Source organism: Heterocephalus glaber, unplaced genomic scaffold (genome assembly GCF_053883595.1).
Source record: "Heterocephalus glaber isolate CG9 unplaced genomic scaffold, H.glaber_assembly_v1.0 deba00000122, whole genome shotgun sequence".
In the NCBI taxonomy this organism is placed as follows: domain Eukaryota; kingdom Metazoa; phylum Chordata; class Mammalia; order Rodentia; family Bathyergidae; genus Heterocephalus; species Heterocephalus glaber.
The window spans coordinates 49,794,233-49,810,695 of NW_028258138.1; the positions used below are offsets into that span (position 1 = coordinate 49,794,233).

At 35.2% G+C, this 16,463-nt stretch overlaps 2 protein-coding genes across 42 annotated transcripts in view; one reads left to right on the top strand and one right to left on the bottom strand.

Moving 5' to 3' along the window:
- The window catches only part of Tfg (trafficking from ER to golgi regulator), a 42,477-nt gene extending 40,603 nt beyond the window's left edge, over nucleotides 1-1,874 (top strand). For all 5 annotated transcript variants that reach the window (XM_004857979.4, XM_004857981.4, XM_013077093.3 and 2 more), the window contains one exon: nucleotides 1,058-1,874. In XM_004857979.4, coding sequence (XP_004858036.1) covers nucleotides 1,058-1,440 — 383 coding nt within the window. In that variant the 3' untranslated portion in view covers nucleotides 1,441-1,874. The remainder of the gene's footprint in view (nucleotides 1-1,057) is intronic.
- Nucleotides 1,875-3,258: 1,384 nt separating this feature from the next.
- Abi3bp (ABI family member 3 binding protein) overlaps nucleotides 3,259-16,463 on the bottom strand; it is a 283,774-nt gene continuing 270,569 nt past the window's right edge. For all 37 annotated transcript variants that reach the window (XM_087214414.1, XM_021238886.2, XM_021238873.2 and 34 more), the window contains 5 exons: nucleotides 7,435-7,514; nucleotides 6,577-6,606; nucleotides 5,848-6,009; nucleotides 4,455-4,577; nucleotides 3,259-3,564 (listed from right to left, as the gene is read on the bottom strand). In XM_087214414.1, coding sequence (XP_087070540.1) covers nucleotides 3,449-3,564; nucleotides 4,455-4,577; nucleotides 5,848-6,009; nucleotides 6,577-6,606; nucleotides 7,435-7,514 — 511 coding nt within the window. In that variant the 3' untranslated portion in view covers nucleotides 3,259-3,448. The remainder of the gene's footprint in view (nucleotides 3,565-4,454; nucleotides 4,578-5,847; nucleotides 6,010-6,576; nucleotides 6,607-7,434; nucleotides 7,515-16,463) is intronic.

Genomic DNA, 16,463 nt, shown 5'->3' on the forward strand with positions numbered 1-16,463 from the left:
CCCAGTATTCCTATTAACTTGAATTTGATTGAGAGTTATGGAAATAAATTGGACCATTTTGACATTGTTGGTTTGCCAGTTTCCCTCTAACCTTTTGCAGTTTTGTTCATGGACTATATCATAAAGGTTTCTTTTCATGAGTAAATTTTGAACCCAAATTCAAGGTGAGTTCAGAATATACTCAAATTCATTCAATCCTTTTTTTAAATTCAGGGTTGTACACATTTTAATAATTTTCTTATGTATCTGGTATTTAATGCTGACAGGATTCCAGTCATTGGAGAGGTTTCATTGCAAGTAGCTGCAGGTGTGTTTCATGGTAGAGATAAAGTTTTCAGTGAAGCAGACTTTGTTTTAAAAAAATTACATCCCTGTAAATAATGAATGTAGATGTTGATTTTGTCGAGCAATACGGTATGCTTTTTGTATGTTATGCTGTACTGCTAAGTTAAAGTTTTAGTTGTACAAAAGCCATCAGATATCAAATATAAAAGAAATGAAAAATTTTAAGGATTGTGGAAATGGTACATAGTATTTATTCTTAAATGGCATAATAACGAAGTGAATAAAATGTAAAGCAGCTCAGTGTAATAAAGTGTGTTTATAGTATCATTTCATTCTCTGCAATATTTTTCTTTAGTACTGTTGTAAATAGGCCTCCCATCCAAACCATGTTAATGACTGTTTAGTTTTTATGTTTTTGGTCTTCCTAGGAAGTATGTTAATTCCTTTTATTATTCAAGTGTCTTTACACTAGAAATTATACTGAAACAGAAATTTGCTCTTGAGGGTTATAAAGTCTCCAAGCAGTTATAATAAATACATATATATTGAGTTCATTTTAATATTAGAGTGTTTAAAAAATTTTTCAAAAGAGCCTCTTTAATTAAACTGGTCTTGAAATAATATTTTATAAAGGAATCTACCACTCATTACATTTTTATAATGTTTATTAAACTTTTAATCATTTTTGATCCATAACAGTAAGACTAATTCTCTGGAAACTTTTCATCAAAAGAGAAACAAGGTATATATGCTATTTGTTTTGCCTTTTCAGCTAGCTATAGTCAGCAGACTGGACCCCAACAAGCTCAGCAGTTCCAGGGATATGGCCAGCAACCAGCTTCCCAGGCACCAGCTCCTGCCTTCTCTGGTCAGCCTCAACAACTGTCTGGTCAACCACCACAACAATACCAGGCGAGCAGTTATCCTCAACAAACTTATACTACCCAAAGTTCTCAGCCTGCTACTTACACTGTGCCCCCTGCTTCTCAGGCTGGAATGGCTCCAAGCCAACCCGGGGCTTATCAACCAAGACCAGGTTTTACTCCACCTCCAGGAAGTACCATGGCCCCTCCTCCAAGTGGGCCTAACCCTTATGCACGCAATCGTCCTGCCTTTAGTCAGGGCTATACGCAGCCTGGACCTGGTTATCGATAAGGAGGTTCAGCTATCCTGATTAAAATAGCAGTTTGCCTCCCAAGACTCCAATACTATTTTATTTTAATTTGTATTGAAGTTCAGAAATTTAAAAAGCAGAGCATTTTTTATGGTATCATTGTTGCTGTTAATTGAAAGTATAATTTGCTGGAACACAAAAAAAGACAAAAATGAAAATTCTTTTCCTCCCATGCTTAAAAATGTAGCAGCTTTCTAGTTATTTTGAAACACTATTCTGACATGTGTGTAAAGTGATTGGCTTTCTAGCTTCTCCTGTCCAGAGGATATTAAAATGTTAGGTTGAGGTTTAGCCATCTTACTTGGCTTTTTACTGTTAACCTGATGTACTAAAGTAGAACCCTTTGAGAAGATGACTAGATACTATATATAAAATGTAACATTGATAGATTAATAAAAGTGATTGAACCCATTAATCGTCTTGTAATTTGATCATTAAGTGAGAAAGTCATATTTTACAGAAATCCTTATTAATGTTTCTTCTTAAAGTGAACTATAAATATTTACAGATTTCTATTCAGACAAACAGTGCCATTTGGTTTTTGTACTGATTTTTGAAAGAAAGGGATTTAACCATCATTGGTTTAAACAAAATAGATTCCAGGGATAAACAGATTTTTAAGCACAGTTGAGGATATAAGCACAATAGTTACACTGTTAAAAGATGTAAGGGGGTTTAGTAGATCCTAACTTTGTGATTTTCTTTCTTATGGAGGTAAAGGTATGTTTACATATAGATGAATTATTCAGAAATTTAAAAAAAAACTCAGTCTTAAAAAAGCTACATCTCTTTATTGAAGAATTTATACTTACTTGAAAAATACAAATTGTAGCATTGATAAAATTAAGCCCTGTTGAAAGATAAACATAGGAAAAGGTCTTTCTGTAATAAAGGTAACAAACAATGTACCATTTCCATCTCCCTCTCCAGCATGAATAAAAACAATACATTTTAATGAAAATGAGTCAGATTTTTATTACACCTTGAGTTAAAGAGAATTACAGAAACACCCTGATACATTCATTCGTAGAGATCTAATGTATAAATATGTAGCAAATAGCCATTTGTAAAATGGTAGGAATCTCATCTTGCATTATCTTTTTATGCTCAGACTTCACTATCATCTACATATAGTTTGATTAGAATCATAAAAACAACATGAAAATTGGTTAAAGGGCTAGCTTGACAACGTATTTTCAGATACTAGTATACTTTTAAAACTGAATATATCAGATTTTGAGCTCCATTTTTAGTTGAAATGAAATTACTGATTCAAATTTTTTTGAGTAATTGCTGATGTTTCATGGATATTTACATTAGTGTGAACATTTACACTCCTCAGAACATCTGTTCAGCTGTTGCTTAAAAAATTATTTAAATAAACATTAAAATCTGTTTTCCCCATGGGCCTGGGATTTAGCTCAGTGGTTCCGTTGCCTGCCTTGCAAGTGTAAGGTCCTGAGTTCGATCCCCGGTACCTCCCCCCCCCCAAAAAAGATCTGTTTTCCCCAGATACTTGTGCTGAAGATAATTTGAACTAATAAGTTAAACTAAGTAGAGATTTAAAGAATTAACTTGCCAGTAGGAAGCATACACATCAATAAAAGTAAATATTTTTAAAAGTATATTATGTTTTTGATGTTAATAAAAGTATCTCAAAACATCATTACAACAGTGTGATAAATAATATACAAATGATCTCTTAAAATACCATGAATAGGGAGCCAGCTTCCCTAAAAATGTTATTCTGTTAATGTCAGTATCTTGCTTTGTTAAAATGACTTTGTAAAAACTGATAAATATTCTCAGCAATCTTTTTCTTCTAAACACCTAATATTGCTATTAGATTGCAGGCTTTAATACATAGTAAACAAATTGCTTTAAATGGATGAGAAAAATACCATAGTGTGTTTTTGTTGGGTTTTTTTTTTTAAGGGTTTTTCTTTTTGTCCATATGAATCAGAAGTAGTTGGAGCATGATTGTAGCATCTACCATTTTCCAGGAATTGTAGTCCCACACTCATACCACTGGACATAATTGATCTGGGTGTGACCACCTATTTCTCCAAATTGGACAGGTTCTTGGCGAACTGCTCTGAAATAGCCTAAGAGAAAAAATAGTTCAGTTTTAATAGTTGGTATGTTACATTTTGCCCTATCTGTTCATAAATTGAAGGATATTGTTGAATGGCTGAAAAACTCTGGGTGAAGCAGTTAAGTAAACTAGCTGTCTTTCCTCAGGTATAATGGCTGCCTAAAATCAGAACCCCCAAAATTCTAAGTTAGAATGGGATTGTCAGTAGTAGTACCTGAGAACAGTTTCAAGTGCCCCATTAATAGATTCAGTGATCTTAAGTCTTCTTTTGGTATGGTTAGTATTTTTTTTAAGTACCAGTGGGGGGAAGGGGGACTGTGTTACTGCAAAGTCTAATCAAATAATTGAAAGTATTTAAAGAACCTCTTGGTTCTTCCTGAGTAATTTAGACAGTTAAATTACCCCCCTTCTTCACTGCTTAGACAAAGATTAAGTTAATTTTCAGTCTTTTTCAATCTTCATTACAGAGTTGGGTGCTAATGTGTATTTAGCAAATTACAGAAGTTATTCCTCACTGAAATTATTACATTTTATTTATACTTAGTTATTTATAAGACTTGTGTTCCATGTGTTATAATAAAATTTAAAAATTTTTAAGGAAGTAAAAGATAATGCAGGTGTGCACATATGAGGAAAAAACATTGTTAATACATGAATGATTTAAGCTTGAGAAACACTGATCTTTTATAGCTTTTTTTGCAAATACAGATTTGCTTAAAAGTAGAGTACTTTTATATATGTTACTGCCCTCGTCTCAAGTTTTTTCATTTTTTTTGAGCCAGATAATTAGAACAGTAGTTCTACAGAACTATTTTTAACTTGATTACTTTTCCTAACTTAATTTATTTCTGAGTTAACCTATAAAGCCCTCTTGCTTATGAGAAGTATCAGAAAACATACCTTCTTTGGTGGGTAATTGATCAGAAGAGAGATGGTGTCCTGTGCGACCATCTAAAAATGAATCCACAAATTGACAGTGATCCTCTCCATGGCCCCTCTGGTCGCCTATGTTATAAAATTTTCCTGAAGAAGCAGAAATTTGATATATGACTATTCTGAAATAAATTGTTTCAAAGAATAATCTTTCCCATTCTTGTACATTTTCTCTTATTCTCTACTAGCCACCAATGTCTCTTGACTGAACTACAAAATAGTCTTCCAACTGATGTCTCTGACTTCTTTCTCATCTTCCTATATTATTTCTTCCCTCCCCTTTTTACAGATTAGTGATTTGTAAAACAATGCAAGTAAGGTGACTCCCCCTCCCCGTTCCCAATAATTTTCTCTAGCAGTCTCCCATTACACTAAGAATAAAACTTCATTTCAGAGCTCTATGAATTCTCCAGAACTGGCCAAGGGTTTTCTGCCTCAGGCCTGTGCAGTTTGTCTTTACCTCTACATTTTTTCTTGCTAGACCTTTGGTTGGTTCTTCTCATAATTTTCTACTTAGCAGAAGTGATACCTTCACAGAGAGCCATTCCCTAAAACCATTCTAACTAAAGGAGTTTGTAATCTCTCTTAAGTCATTCTTTTACCCTTCTTAAAATTGTCTTCAAAGGACCTGTATGAAATTCTTATTTACATATTTGTCTCCCTAAGTAGAGGGGGAGAAAGGTATTCTACATGAAAGTGTATTGTTTGCTACTTTGTTGTCACCTACAACAGTGCCTGGCACAAAGTAGATAATACTGTATTTTTTAAATGAGTGTACCAATATCTAATCTTCCTAATGTTGAGGCCAGCCTTATATATTTGTAAAAATTTTTATGTATGGATATAGGAGAAAAATTATAGATTATTGGGTATCAAGCAAGGAGCTAGAGTCCTTCTAGCATCTTAAAAATGCTGTACTTCTTCCACAGTTACTGCTAGGAGTAATCATTTTATTATCAATAGACTTTTTTATCCTTGGGTGACTATAAAATAACTGAACTTGGGGGCCAGGGATTTAGCTCAGTGGCACCATGCCTACCTTGCAAGCACAAGGTCCTAAGTTCGATCCTCGGTACCAAAAAAACCTGAATTTGAAAGTGCTAGTGCCTGTACATAGTAAATGTGCCATGACAGCACTGTGTCAACTTGCATTTTCATTACTTTCTAATAGCAGGTCTAAGTCCTTAATCTTCTAGGATGAGATCATAACTATTTTAATAACATTTTGATTAGAGGAAAACTTCAGTAGAATGCTGATTCATCCATTAGTGCCTCAAACTTAACAGAAAAGGTCAAGGTAGAGAGTACAGCAAACATTCTCTGAAGGCAAAGGTTCAAAACAGCTAGCAGCCCTACTTACCTGAAAGGGAGTCGCTCAGATAAATCTTATATCTAAGAGAGTTGCACAGCTGCACGCCTACAAATTTTTTATACCATGTCCTTTTGACATACTGTTTGCCTTTGCATTCTGAGTAAGAGTCTGAGTTAAAGGGTCTTTCAGTCCAGATGGCATCTCTTCCTCCTGCATTAGGAGAAGGCATGGTTTGAGTTTACTGTCTTGACTCTCAGGTACTGAGGAGCTGTCTTCAGAGTTTTACAAAACCAGTCTGCAAAGTTCATTGCCAACTTGCAGATACTTACATTTTTTCCATTGCTAAGTATGGGCACCAAAAATAGTGTGAAAGTTTAAACAAACTCAAGTTCCTGTCAACAGTGAGATAAATCTCAAAGCAATATGTTTAGGTGCTAGATGTAGACTGTCCTTTAGGAACAAATTTAGGTTTTTGGGTTTTTTTGCAGCATATTATAAGATTTGAACAAATGCTTCAATATGGCACTATTAAATGAGGGTGTAATATCTTGACTTAGTTATTAAAATTTAGACTGGCATGGTACATGAGTGAAAGTAAGTTTCAAAGTATCTGACTTGCCCCTGGAATATCATAGCTTCTCAATATTCATCAAGTTATTCACACCTGATTGATGATAAAAAGAAATCATAACCCCAATTCTACTGTCTCTTTAGTTCAGTCCATTTAGAAAAGCATGTACTTAAAAAAATAGAAAAGCAACTGAGACAGGTACTTACCAGAAACTGGCTCGCTCACTCTTGGGTCAGCTAAGGAGTAACACCAAACACAGAAATCAGCCATTAGTAAAGTAAAATTCTTAAGTAAAGTCCTAAGATTCCAGAGACATGATGATGATTTAAGTCTTACTTGCAAAGTGGTACACTCTTGCTAAAGACTGTTGAAAGTTTTCTTTGAAAAGGTTCTTGATTGGATAATTTGTCAGGTATTCAAAAGTATCTTTGTTATATGAGAAGAAGTGAGGAGCCTTTGTTACTATTCTAGCCTTCAATTTCAAGTTTCCTCTTTTATACAAAAAAATATTCATGGTAAAGTCACCAAGATGCCATGAAGTGTAGTTGGCATAAAATTATGTAAATAATAATGCTGTACTTAACAGATGTATCTTTTTTTTCACCCTTTGGTAGGGGGGATTGAACAGGACCTCAAGTTTGTGAGGCAGGCATGGTGCCACTGAGCTAAAAACCCAGCCCTTGACAGATGTATTTTTTAAAGAGTTGGAGCTTGGAATGTGTACTTGGAAAATTTCACAAATGCCCTTTCTTGGTGTACTCACTGATATTTTGATCCTAGGCATACTGAAGAGCCTTCATTCACTAGATTTCTTAGTATAATTTATGTTTTTTTAAACTAATGTATTTTTTTTTTCTGATATCAAAAGAAATGAGGAAAAGCTTAAGTGGTGTTGTCATGAGGCTACCTTCATCAGTTAGCTTTTTCCCATAAATAGTTTTTTAGGAATTCCTGAAACTGAGTATACAGAGTTTAGCTTGGTTTCAAACAAATTCCATATGCAAAACATTTCTTCCATTGGATCCCTTTACATTTTTGTTGGGGATTAACACCAGTGTGATTACCTGATTCAGTACTGAATGCCACTGTGTTGCTGGCTGGGCCTTCACCAAGGGGGTTTTTGGGTTTCACCTGGAATTCATAACTATATAGGGAGAAATAAAAATAATTGCATATTATTGAAGGGTAAGAAAGCAACATTCCCTTGATATACTGACATCTCTTCTAGTTCTGTTTGAAATTATGATTACAACATATGTTCTAAAATGCTAGTGCTTTCTTAATTTTACTTTCTAAATACATTATCTTTAGGCCTGGGGATTTAGCTTAGTGGTTCCACTGCCTGCCTGACAAGCTCAAGGTCCCGAGTTCAATCCCCAGTACCAAAAAAAAAAAAAAAAAAAAAAAGTAGTTCCATACATTATCTTATCTGATACTTTATACAAGAAAAACATTTTTAAGAGAAACATTTTAATTTTGGTGCTTTTCAAAGCACCAAACTAGAAAGAACTGGTCAAATTGGTAATAAGACATAAGAAATACGTGGTTGACCCAACCTAATTCCATCAGTGAGGAACCTTCACTTTCTTTCAAATACCTACTCTATTTCGTGACATGAAGACGTAGAAGTACCTTAAACTTAGCTAGTGAACTTAGGTATTCTTAGGTAGTATTTCTCATTTGAACTACCTATGTCAGAACCAGGATAGGGTGGCAGTAGAGAAAGTTTGTTTAAAATGCAGATTTCTTGCCCTACCCCTGCTTCTTGAAAAGGTTTCTTTACAAGCCTTTGTATCTCGTGGAACTCAGGTCTTCTATGGATCATAGGAATCCACAATGTTGAGAAAAAGAGCTTGGTAGTGTTACTTTACACAGAGCCCACGCACAACCACAGACTTCCTTGATAAACCAGATTCACACTGAACATGTACTTAGCCCTTTATTAAAAAACAAAACACAGATCCCTTGGAATTATAAGTACTTTTGATTCTATCCTTAAAAGTTATTCATTGACTTGTGCAGAACTTGAGAGATTTTATTCAAAAGATATGTAAACTGAAAATTCTAAGAAACTCAAACAGTAAAGCACTTTGCCATTTGCCTAAAACTGAGTTCCTGTGAGCAGAAAACTTAGCAGCAAAATAACTGGATTTTAAAACCATCTTGAGTCACTTGATAATACTGTGTGAGTCCCAGATTTATACAAAGTTTTTATAAAATAATTTACATTTTTGCATTAAATAATGCAGAACACAAAAGATAGTTTATAAGCAAGTGGAAAACAAGGTTGACAATTCTCAGTTTGGTACAGATGGTACCAATTGAATAATAAAAGAATTTTCTCATATACCGGGGAGTCACTTTCTTGATCACTATGGCATTGCATTATAACACTGTTAGAATGTAGTATAAGAAGATAGATACTAGTGTTACAACAATGGCAAGTGCTTTTGAAGCACTTACTATGTGTCAGAGGCATATACAGTATATACAGTCTGCATGTACAGTGTAAAGTAATCTAACACAAACTCGTGATAAATACTATTTGATTTTCAGATGAGATAAATGAAACTCATAACCATTGTACTATTACTATCATTGCTTTTCCAAAATTTAAAACTTAGTGAAACAGGAATTAAAATTTACCTTTCCTTATAAGGTTTTTAATGAATGAATGCAAATGAAAACATTTTGTAAACTGAACAATTGGTATAAGGTACCACTATCATTTATCCAGAGAATACTGTTATGAAATACCTATGCCATTCATTTAATCAAAACACACACACACACACACACACACACATGTACAGTGTTTACACATGGAATATTTTCCAGATTCAGCTCTTCCTAAGAGTACTAAGGGCCTCAGAACAAAATAAAATCATACACAAAAAATAAAAAAAAATCTCACAAAACTGGTGAACTGAAAATGGGAGAAAAACAATTATAGGCATCTGGTAATGGAGTCAAGTGGGAACACATTCCACATTCATCCCAGACCACTGCCAACAGCCCTATGCCTTGGCCAAATCTGACTGCTGGAATCATCTGCATGTCTTTTTATTTCACAGTTATTTACAGGTAAGCTCTATTCATAGCATGGCCACAAATATTTATAAGCTACTTTTTTTGACAACATTTTATGATACTTGACAAGTTCTGAAATAATTTAAAAGTAAGTTTAATTAATATGAGGACATTCTTACCTAACTAAACCCTAGATTAATAAAAAATATTTCTGTGGCAGAATCTATCCCAAAATGTACACTTTCTCAAAATGAATGATACCATAAGTCTCTAATGTCTCAAGAGGAAGTATTGGTTGTACACAGAAAGTAAGCACAGGATGATATGTAAAGTTTTAGCAAAGTTTTTTGAAATAAAAAATATAAGGAAAATTAGAAATTATAAATTTGAAAACATTCTGCAAATAACAGAGATACAAAATGGAAGCATGTAAAGATTATTCCAGAGAATACAGCATTCACCTAGTGGAAGTTCTATAAGAGAAAATAGGAAAGTATAGTAGAAAATTGTTCCAGAAATCATACAACATAAGAAATTTTCCAGAACTGAAAGATGTGTTTCCCAGCTGAAAAGGACTGCTTTGTACCAAAAAAAGGACAAAGGTATTACAGAAGTTGCAAAATTTCAGAATAGTAGGAGATAAAATCAAGGTTCTAAATACAGAACAAAACATCGGGTCCCATTCACCCATCCAGAATCAGAATGATGTTTATTTGACTTTTTAACAGCAACAATGGAAATTAGGGAGGAAAACTTAAAAAGAAATACTGCCTTCAAAAGTCTTGGTTTTATCATGATTTAATCCTAAAAATCTATATTCAGCTGAACAGTACTATCAAAGTAAAGCATGGGCTTTTAAAACATGTAGAGACTAAAAAATACTGTCTCTCATAACTCTCAAAGTATGTTTCCCCAGAAGCCACAAAGTAAGGAAACAAACAAGGAAGACATAGATATAGGAATTAGGGCATTTGACATAGGCAAAAGATGGTAAGGGATTCCAGAAGCGGTGTTGTTGTGCACAAACAAAAAGATGACTTGAATATTTAACTATTTTGAGAAATGTTCAGTCTAGAACTACAGATTTAATTAACTGAAGAAATTAAGCTAAAGTAATAAAAAATGTTTGCCTCAGGAAACAAAACTCTGGTAGAAGGGAACTCCTTTTGTAGTGTTTGAGTTTTAACTTTATTTTATTTTGGTACTGGGGATCGAACTCAGGACCTTGTGCTTGGGAGCAGGCGCAGTACCACTAAGCTAAATTCCCAGCCCTTAACTGTTTATTTTATACTGGCAGCATGATAAAGTGGTTAAGTCTGGTTTCTGTCACCACTACAAAATACCCAAGGCAGGCTTCTTTAAAGAAAAGAAGCTCATGGTTTTGGAGGTACAAGGTCTAGGGGTCACCTGGTGATGACATTCTTGCTAACAGTTGAGTCCTGAGGTAGAACACAGTATCACATGACAAGAGACAGTGTGCCTGTTGGTGTTTCTCTTCCTCCATGTAAAGATTCAATCATGGAGGCCCCACCCTAAAGGTCTTATCTAATCCTAACCACTTTCCAAAGGTCCCACCTCTATAACACCAGTGAAATTAATTTTCCATCCTCTTAATACTTCACTCATAACAATTAAACTCCAGGATGTGTTCAGGGGTATAAGCAGGAACAAAACATTTATTTCTGGAAAGAAATGAACATTAAAAAGCCACTTATAAGACCCACTATATAGAAATGAATATCTAAATGGAGTACAATCCAGATGAAAATGGCCCCATCAAGGACAAGTCAGGTATAACCTAAAACCCCTCTCAGAATACCATACACGAATACCTACCTGAATAGGTGTGACTCTCAACAGAAACAGTCTTCCCATACATGCCTGCCTTGATCCAGTGGTCAAGCGCATGGGCTCCGTAGGCGGAAAGATGGGCTCACAGCTTACTGATACGTGATTTTAAAATGTGTTCATGGACTTTTCTGAGTCCTGGTTTCTCATACATAAAAATGAGGCTAATAACACTATTTGTGAGCATACTATTGTTGTGATAACCTCACAAGGATAGAGGTTTGGATGAAGATTAAATGAAGTAGTATAAATAAAAGCAAGATGCCTGATATATAGTGATTATAAACACTTGCTAGTATTGTACTATATAGGACTTTTTTAAAAAAGCTCTTACTGAATTTGAGAAACACTGCCATAAACTCTCAAAAGTAGAATTCTTTACGTTCAACCTACTTGTGTTTTACTTAGTTATCATAAGGCCACAGCCATTGAATTATTAGGAAGATTGAAATTTTACTGGATAAATCTTTCTGCCTTTACCTCCTTAGACTAAGAAAATAAAGTTAGAATTCAATGAAAAGTCGAGATAAAGTTCTAAAGCATTATCCTGAAAGGGAAAGGAATAAAGGGGAGAGGTTGAGACCAAGTTTGAAAGCAACTATAAAAAGCATAATAATAATACATCAATTAATTTAAAAGTGAAAGCCTAAGGTTTCAGAAAGTTCAACCCTTGGTTCATGAGCTAAACTGTCAGAGACAGGTGATGTCTATTGTGCAGGATCTAGCCTCAAACTAATGTCTTCAAAGTGGGGTGGGTGTGGGGGCTCACTGGTAAGCCTTAGGTCTAGTTGGGAAGGACACTTCTTTCTGTCATTCCTTCCTCCACTTTGTTCTCTTTAGGACCTTTTCACTCTCTTCTTTCCCAAAATATAGTTTTCATTGTTGGATGAACTTGTTTTGTTTCGTAGTCCCTACTGATTTTTCAAAAATTGGCTTAACAAAGGCCTTATCAGCCTCAAGCAGCTTGCTTTTTATATGTAGAAATGCGACCCCGTAGTTGCTCATTGGTTTGACTTATTTAACTTGGTGATTTTACCTTTATGTAGTCTTGAAATATTTGAGCCCAGTGAGGTGAGGTTTCCATCAAATGAAAAGAAATGGGAAAGTGGAATAGGAAAAAATAAAAGAGTAAGGGCTGCTCAAAAAGTCCAGGGAAATGCACTCAACCAATTTGTGAAAGTGCATTTTCAAGGACATTGGAGGACAATAGTAAGCATTTCTGGATACCTAGGACATGCAAAGTCATTTTATAGATTTCAAAATACAGTTAAGGAGCAAGAGGGCAAAACTGAACAAAAAGGAGCACCAAATAAGCCAAAATTGGGCTCACAGAAGTAGGGGAGTGGCAAACATCTATAATCCCAGTTATTTGAGATGAGAGGCTGGTATAAGCAACATAGCAAGACCCTCATTTCATAAAATCAGAGTCAGAAGGAAGAACAGGGACTTAGCAGTCATAGGAAGTCATAAAGTATCTGCTATCTACACCCCAAGGGATATTTCTTTGGTCCCCCATTTCTGTGAGGGACTAGAAATTCCAGAGTTGAGCTGCACTTCACTTCTGTAGTGCTGCCATGACTTTCTCCCACTCTCCATAGAGACTAAGGAAGTCTAAGGAAATGTAATAAAAAGTATACAGTGATATGAGAGGAAGAACTAATGTTTTTATAGACTAGCAGAGTTCTGTGCTCCTACTGAACTGCTCTTTTGCCTAATGAAAAGTTGCTAAAATGAGCTATATAACTCAATTTCTTCTTTAACAAGGAAGGAATTACTCTTCTGCTCCTCACACCTACAATAAAACTAAATAAATGCCTGATACTTTGGCAGTTTACTTTACTTCTTTCTACAAAGCCCACAAGATGAGAAGAGACATTGAAAAGTTAATACAGAATTTCCAGAGACCAGAATTTCACAAAAACACTATGAAAAGGTTATGAGTATTCCACATGCCTGTTTCCTTAAGCCAGATTTACAGTTTATAAAAAGTTGCTGCCTCTATTCCAGCTAATCTTCAGTGCCAACATTTTATTGAATCAAACAACATAAAGAGTCCCAAACAATTATTGCTGCCACTGTGGTAGGTTTTAGTCTTACTGGAAGAATTGTTCTCCAAAATCCTCCCAAGCCAACAGAGGTCAGTAAAAGTACTTGGGAAAATTAAGTGAATTTGATTTATCTTAATTACCAGACAGAATACATTTTCCATAGGAAATTGTTGGATCATATAAAGGCTGGCACACACAATGGATTCTTCAGTTTTTCAGTAAAGCGAGGAGAGAAGTAGGCTTATTGGAACCAAAGTGTGGGTTTAAAAGGCCTTTTTAGTGTCAGTGATTGTTGTGTCCAACTATACTATCAACCAGCTCAACAGAAAGAACACAGCCCATCAGTGCATTATCAAAATATAAAACCAATTTATCTGAAAACATTGCAAACTACAGACAGTCAAAAGAAAGTTTACTTGGAAAATTTTGTTATGGGACTGGCATAGGTTTTAGTTTTATTTTCAGTTCCAGTTCTGTCACTGACTTGGTCCATGGCTTTAGTTATCATTGATTATGAGCTAGAAGAGACTTAAGAGACCAGCACACTGCCTGTCCTTCTATGCACTGGTGTAAGATTTATGGTTTGTTATATCTTATCAGTTCCTCTATTCATAGAATTAAAAATAACCAGCGATCTTCCAGACAAAGTAGGTTGCACCAGACTGGAAAAGCCCTTCATAAGATTTTTCTTTTAGTTTAACAAGAGCCTAAAGACTGAAAGGATTGGTGATCCTGGGTGATTGTGGGACAGGAGTGGAAGAAAATAAATGGAAAGTAATTACTGGAAGTAGGCTAGGTAGGCACTGATTGATTTTGATACCAACACTTCCACATTTCTTTAAGGGTGAAAGATGGATGTTCTAAAAATGGAGTTTGCCTGTGTTAACAGATTTCTTTTGCCTCACTTGACTGAAAGTTATGGCTCCTCTCCCCTGTTCGCTCATACAACCACAGCCCACTGCAGCTGCAGGCAGCCACTGGCCTGGCTATTGGCATTATGCTGCCTTTGTAGGTTTATCCATGTCCCCAGTCATGGTTCTACTCTCTAAGCATAAGGATACCTAATGCCTGGTGTGGAGCCACTCTCATTTTGGCAAAAGAGCTGCTGAATGGTCCCTTGCTGTGGGCTATTTTTTGAGCTCCTGCAAAGTAGATAAAAACCTGGCTAAGTCTAAAAACATGCAAGAGAAGGTTGGCTTTCACTGTGACAAGGAAAAAGGAGCACAATCTACTGTCATTTTGTTTTTGGAATAATGTGTGGTCATTTAGGATTTCTGACCACAACCAGTCTATATTCTTCTGAGTTAAACTCCAAGCTCTACTCCACCTATGTCAGTGTGTAAACATCAGCTAGTTCACTTTTTTCCCCATCAGTTCAGTTGGTGGAAAAAATGTTACCATGACAAATGATTTACATCTATCTCCTATTAGTGGAACATAGCTATAGTAATTCTTTCAGAAGCATATTATCTTCCAATTTTTCAAGTAGGAAAGTCCAAAAGCTCAGCAGCTATAATTCAAAATTTGCATCTGTGCACTGAGACTTGCTATTGTCTGTGACACTCCTTTCGCCTACCACAATCACTCAGCTAGCTTTTTTCTACTCATCTATCAGTCTCAGCCTAGATGTCACCTTTTCCAGGACAGTTTTCCTAACTTCCCCAGACTCTGTGGAGTACCATTCACTCTGGACTCCCCTGTGACTTTTGGCATATTTCCACCAGTCTTCCAGCACTCCAGGTAGAATAGTGTACTTGGTTATTAATTAGCTGCTTCTCTGCTACTTGAGCTCCAGGGCAGGCATCATGGGTACTCAAGTTTGTAGCTACAACACGAGCACACTGCTGAGCATACCCTCGACACTTAATACATATTAGCTGACTGGAAATGCAAACCTTTCACAAACAAATTGACCTTAAGATTTCACCAGAAAGACTGTGTTCTACATTTTTATCATGAGCTAATGGTTGTACTGCGAAAAGTTCTGAGAACAGCCTGATTCAGAAAAGGAACACAATGCACATTTAGAAATTGGACACTTTTCATTAGCAATTGTATTACACAAGCCACTTTTTATTAAGTGGAATAAAAAGCAGGAAACTAAAAAGAAAAACTATCCAAGTTTGTCAGCACACATGAACCTATTATTAAATTTTTTCTTTTTTCCTAAAATGGTATTATAGTAAAATTGGGCTCTTTCTCTCAGTTTTGGTAAGGAAACAACCAGGACTATCAAGTGGATTTTTACTAAAATGCTTATTTTGGCCAACTTAAATCTTTTTAAGAAAATTAGCAATTAACAAAATTTTCCATGTTACAGTTCAAACTAAAAAATGCTAAGAAACCACATTTGTGGTAGAAGTTATTTCTGCAACATCAGACTAAAGTTTATACACAGTAAACCATCTATAAGAAATTAGATGCTTCTTTTTCCTCGAAGGATTAGAAGAACCCCTCTACTACTGGAATTAAAATAGACTCCTCTGAGGGTCACTAATTTGATTCAGTCAACTGATAACAATGAGAGGTCTGAGAAGTGAAACTTGATGAAAAAAAGCCCTTCTTTTTCTCCAAGGCCCTTCTTTTTCTCTCAATAATAAAATAAACTGATAAAATATTGTGTGTTGTAGATTTAAAAAGGAATCACAGAACTATACAGTATTATGAATAATCTGGTATCAATGTGTAATAGCTACCTAGAAAAGTTGTTTATTATAAAACAATGTTAAAAATATCAACTCAGCTAGGTGTGGTGGCACATGCCTGTAGTCACAGCACTCTGGGAGGCTGAGGCAGGAAGACTGAAAGTTCAAGCTCAGCCTGGGTAACTTAGTAACTGAGCAAGACCTTGACTGAAACTAAAAATTTAAAAAAAGGGATGGGAATGTAGCTCAGTACAAAGACTCTGGGTTCCATCCCAAGTACCACCACCTCAAAAAATGTATGCAACTCCATTGTCAAAACTCTATTCTCAATTTTTCAATGATAAAAGGATTTTCTTTCAAAGCAAAGAAGTGCTGTATCTGGAACTAGGATGTAGTTATTTAAAGTATTACTTACTACTAAAAACTACCTAAATTTTGTCACATGGCTTCCATTTCTTTTTCCTCTTCTAGCATGAAAGCCAAATTCTTCAGTGCTTCAAATCTAGTTTACATCAATCACAT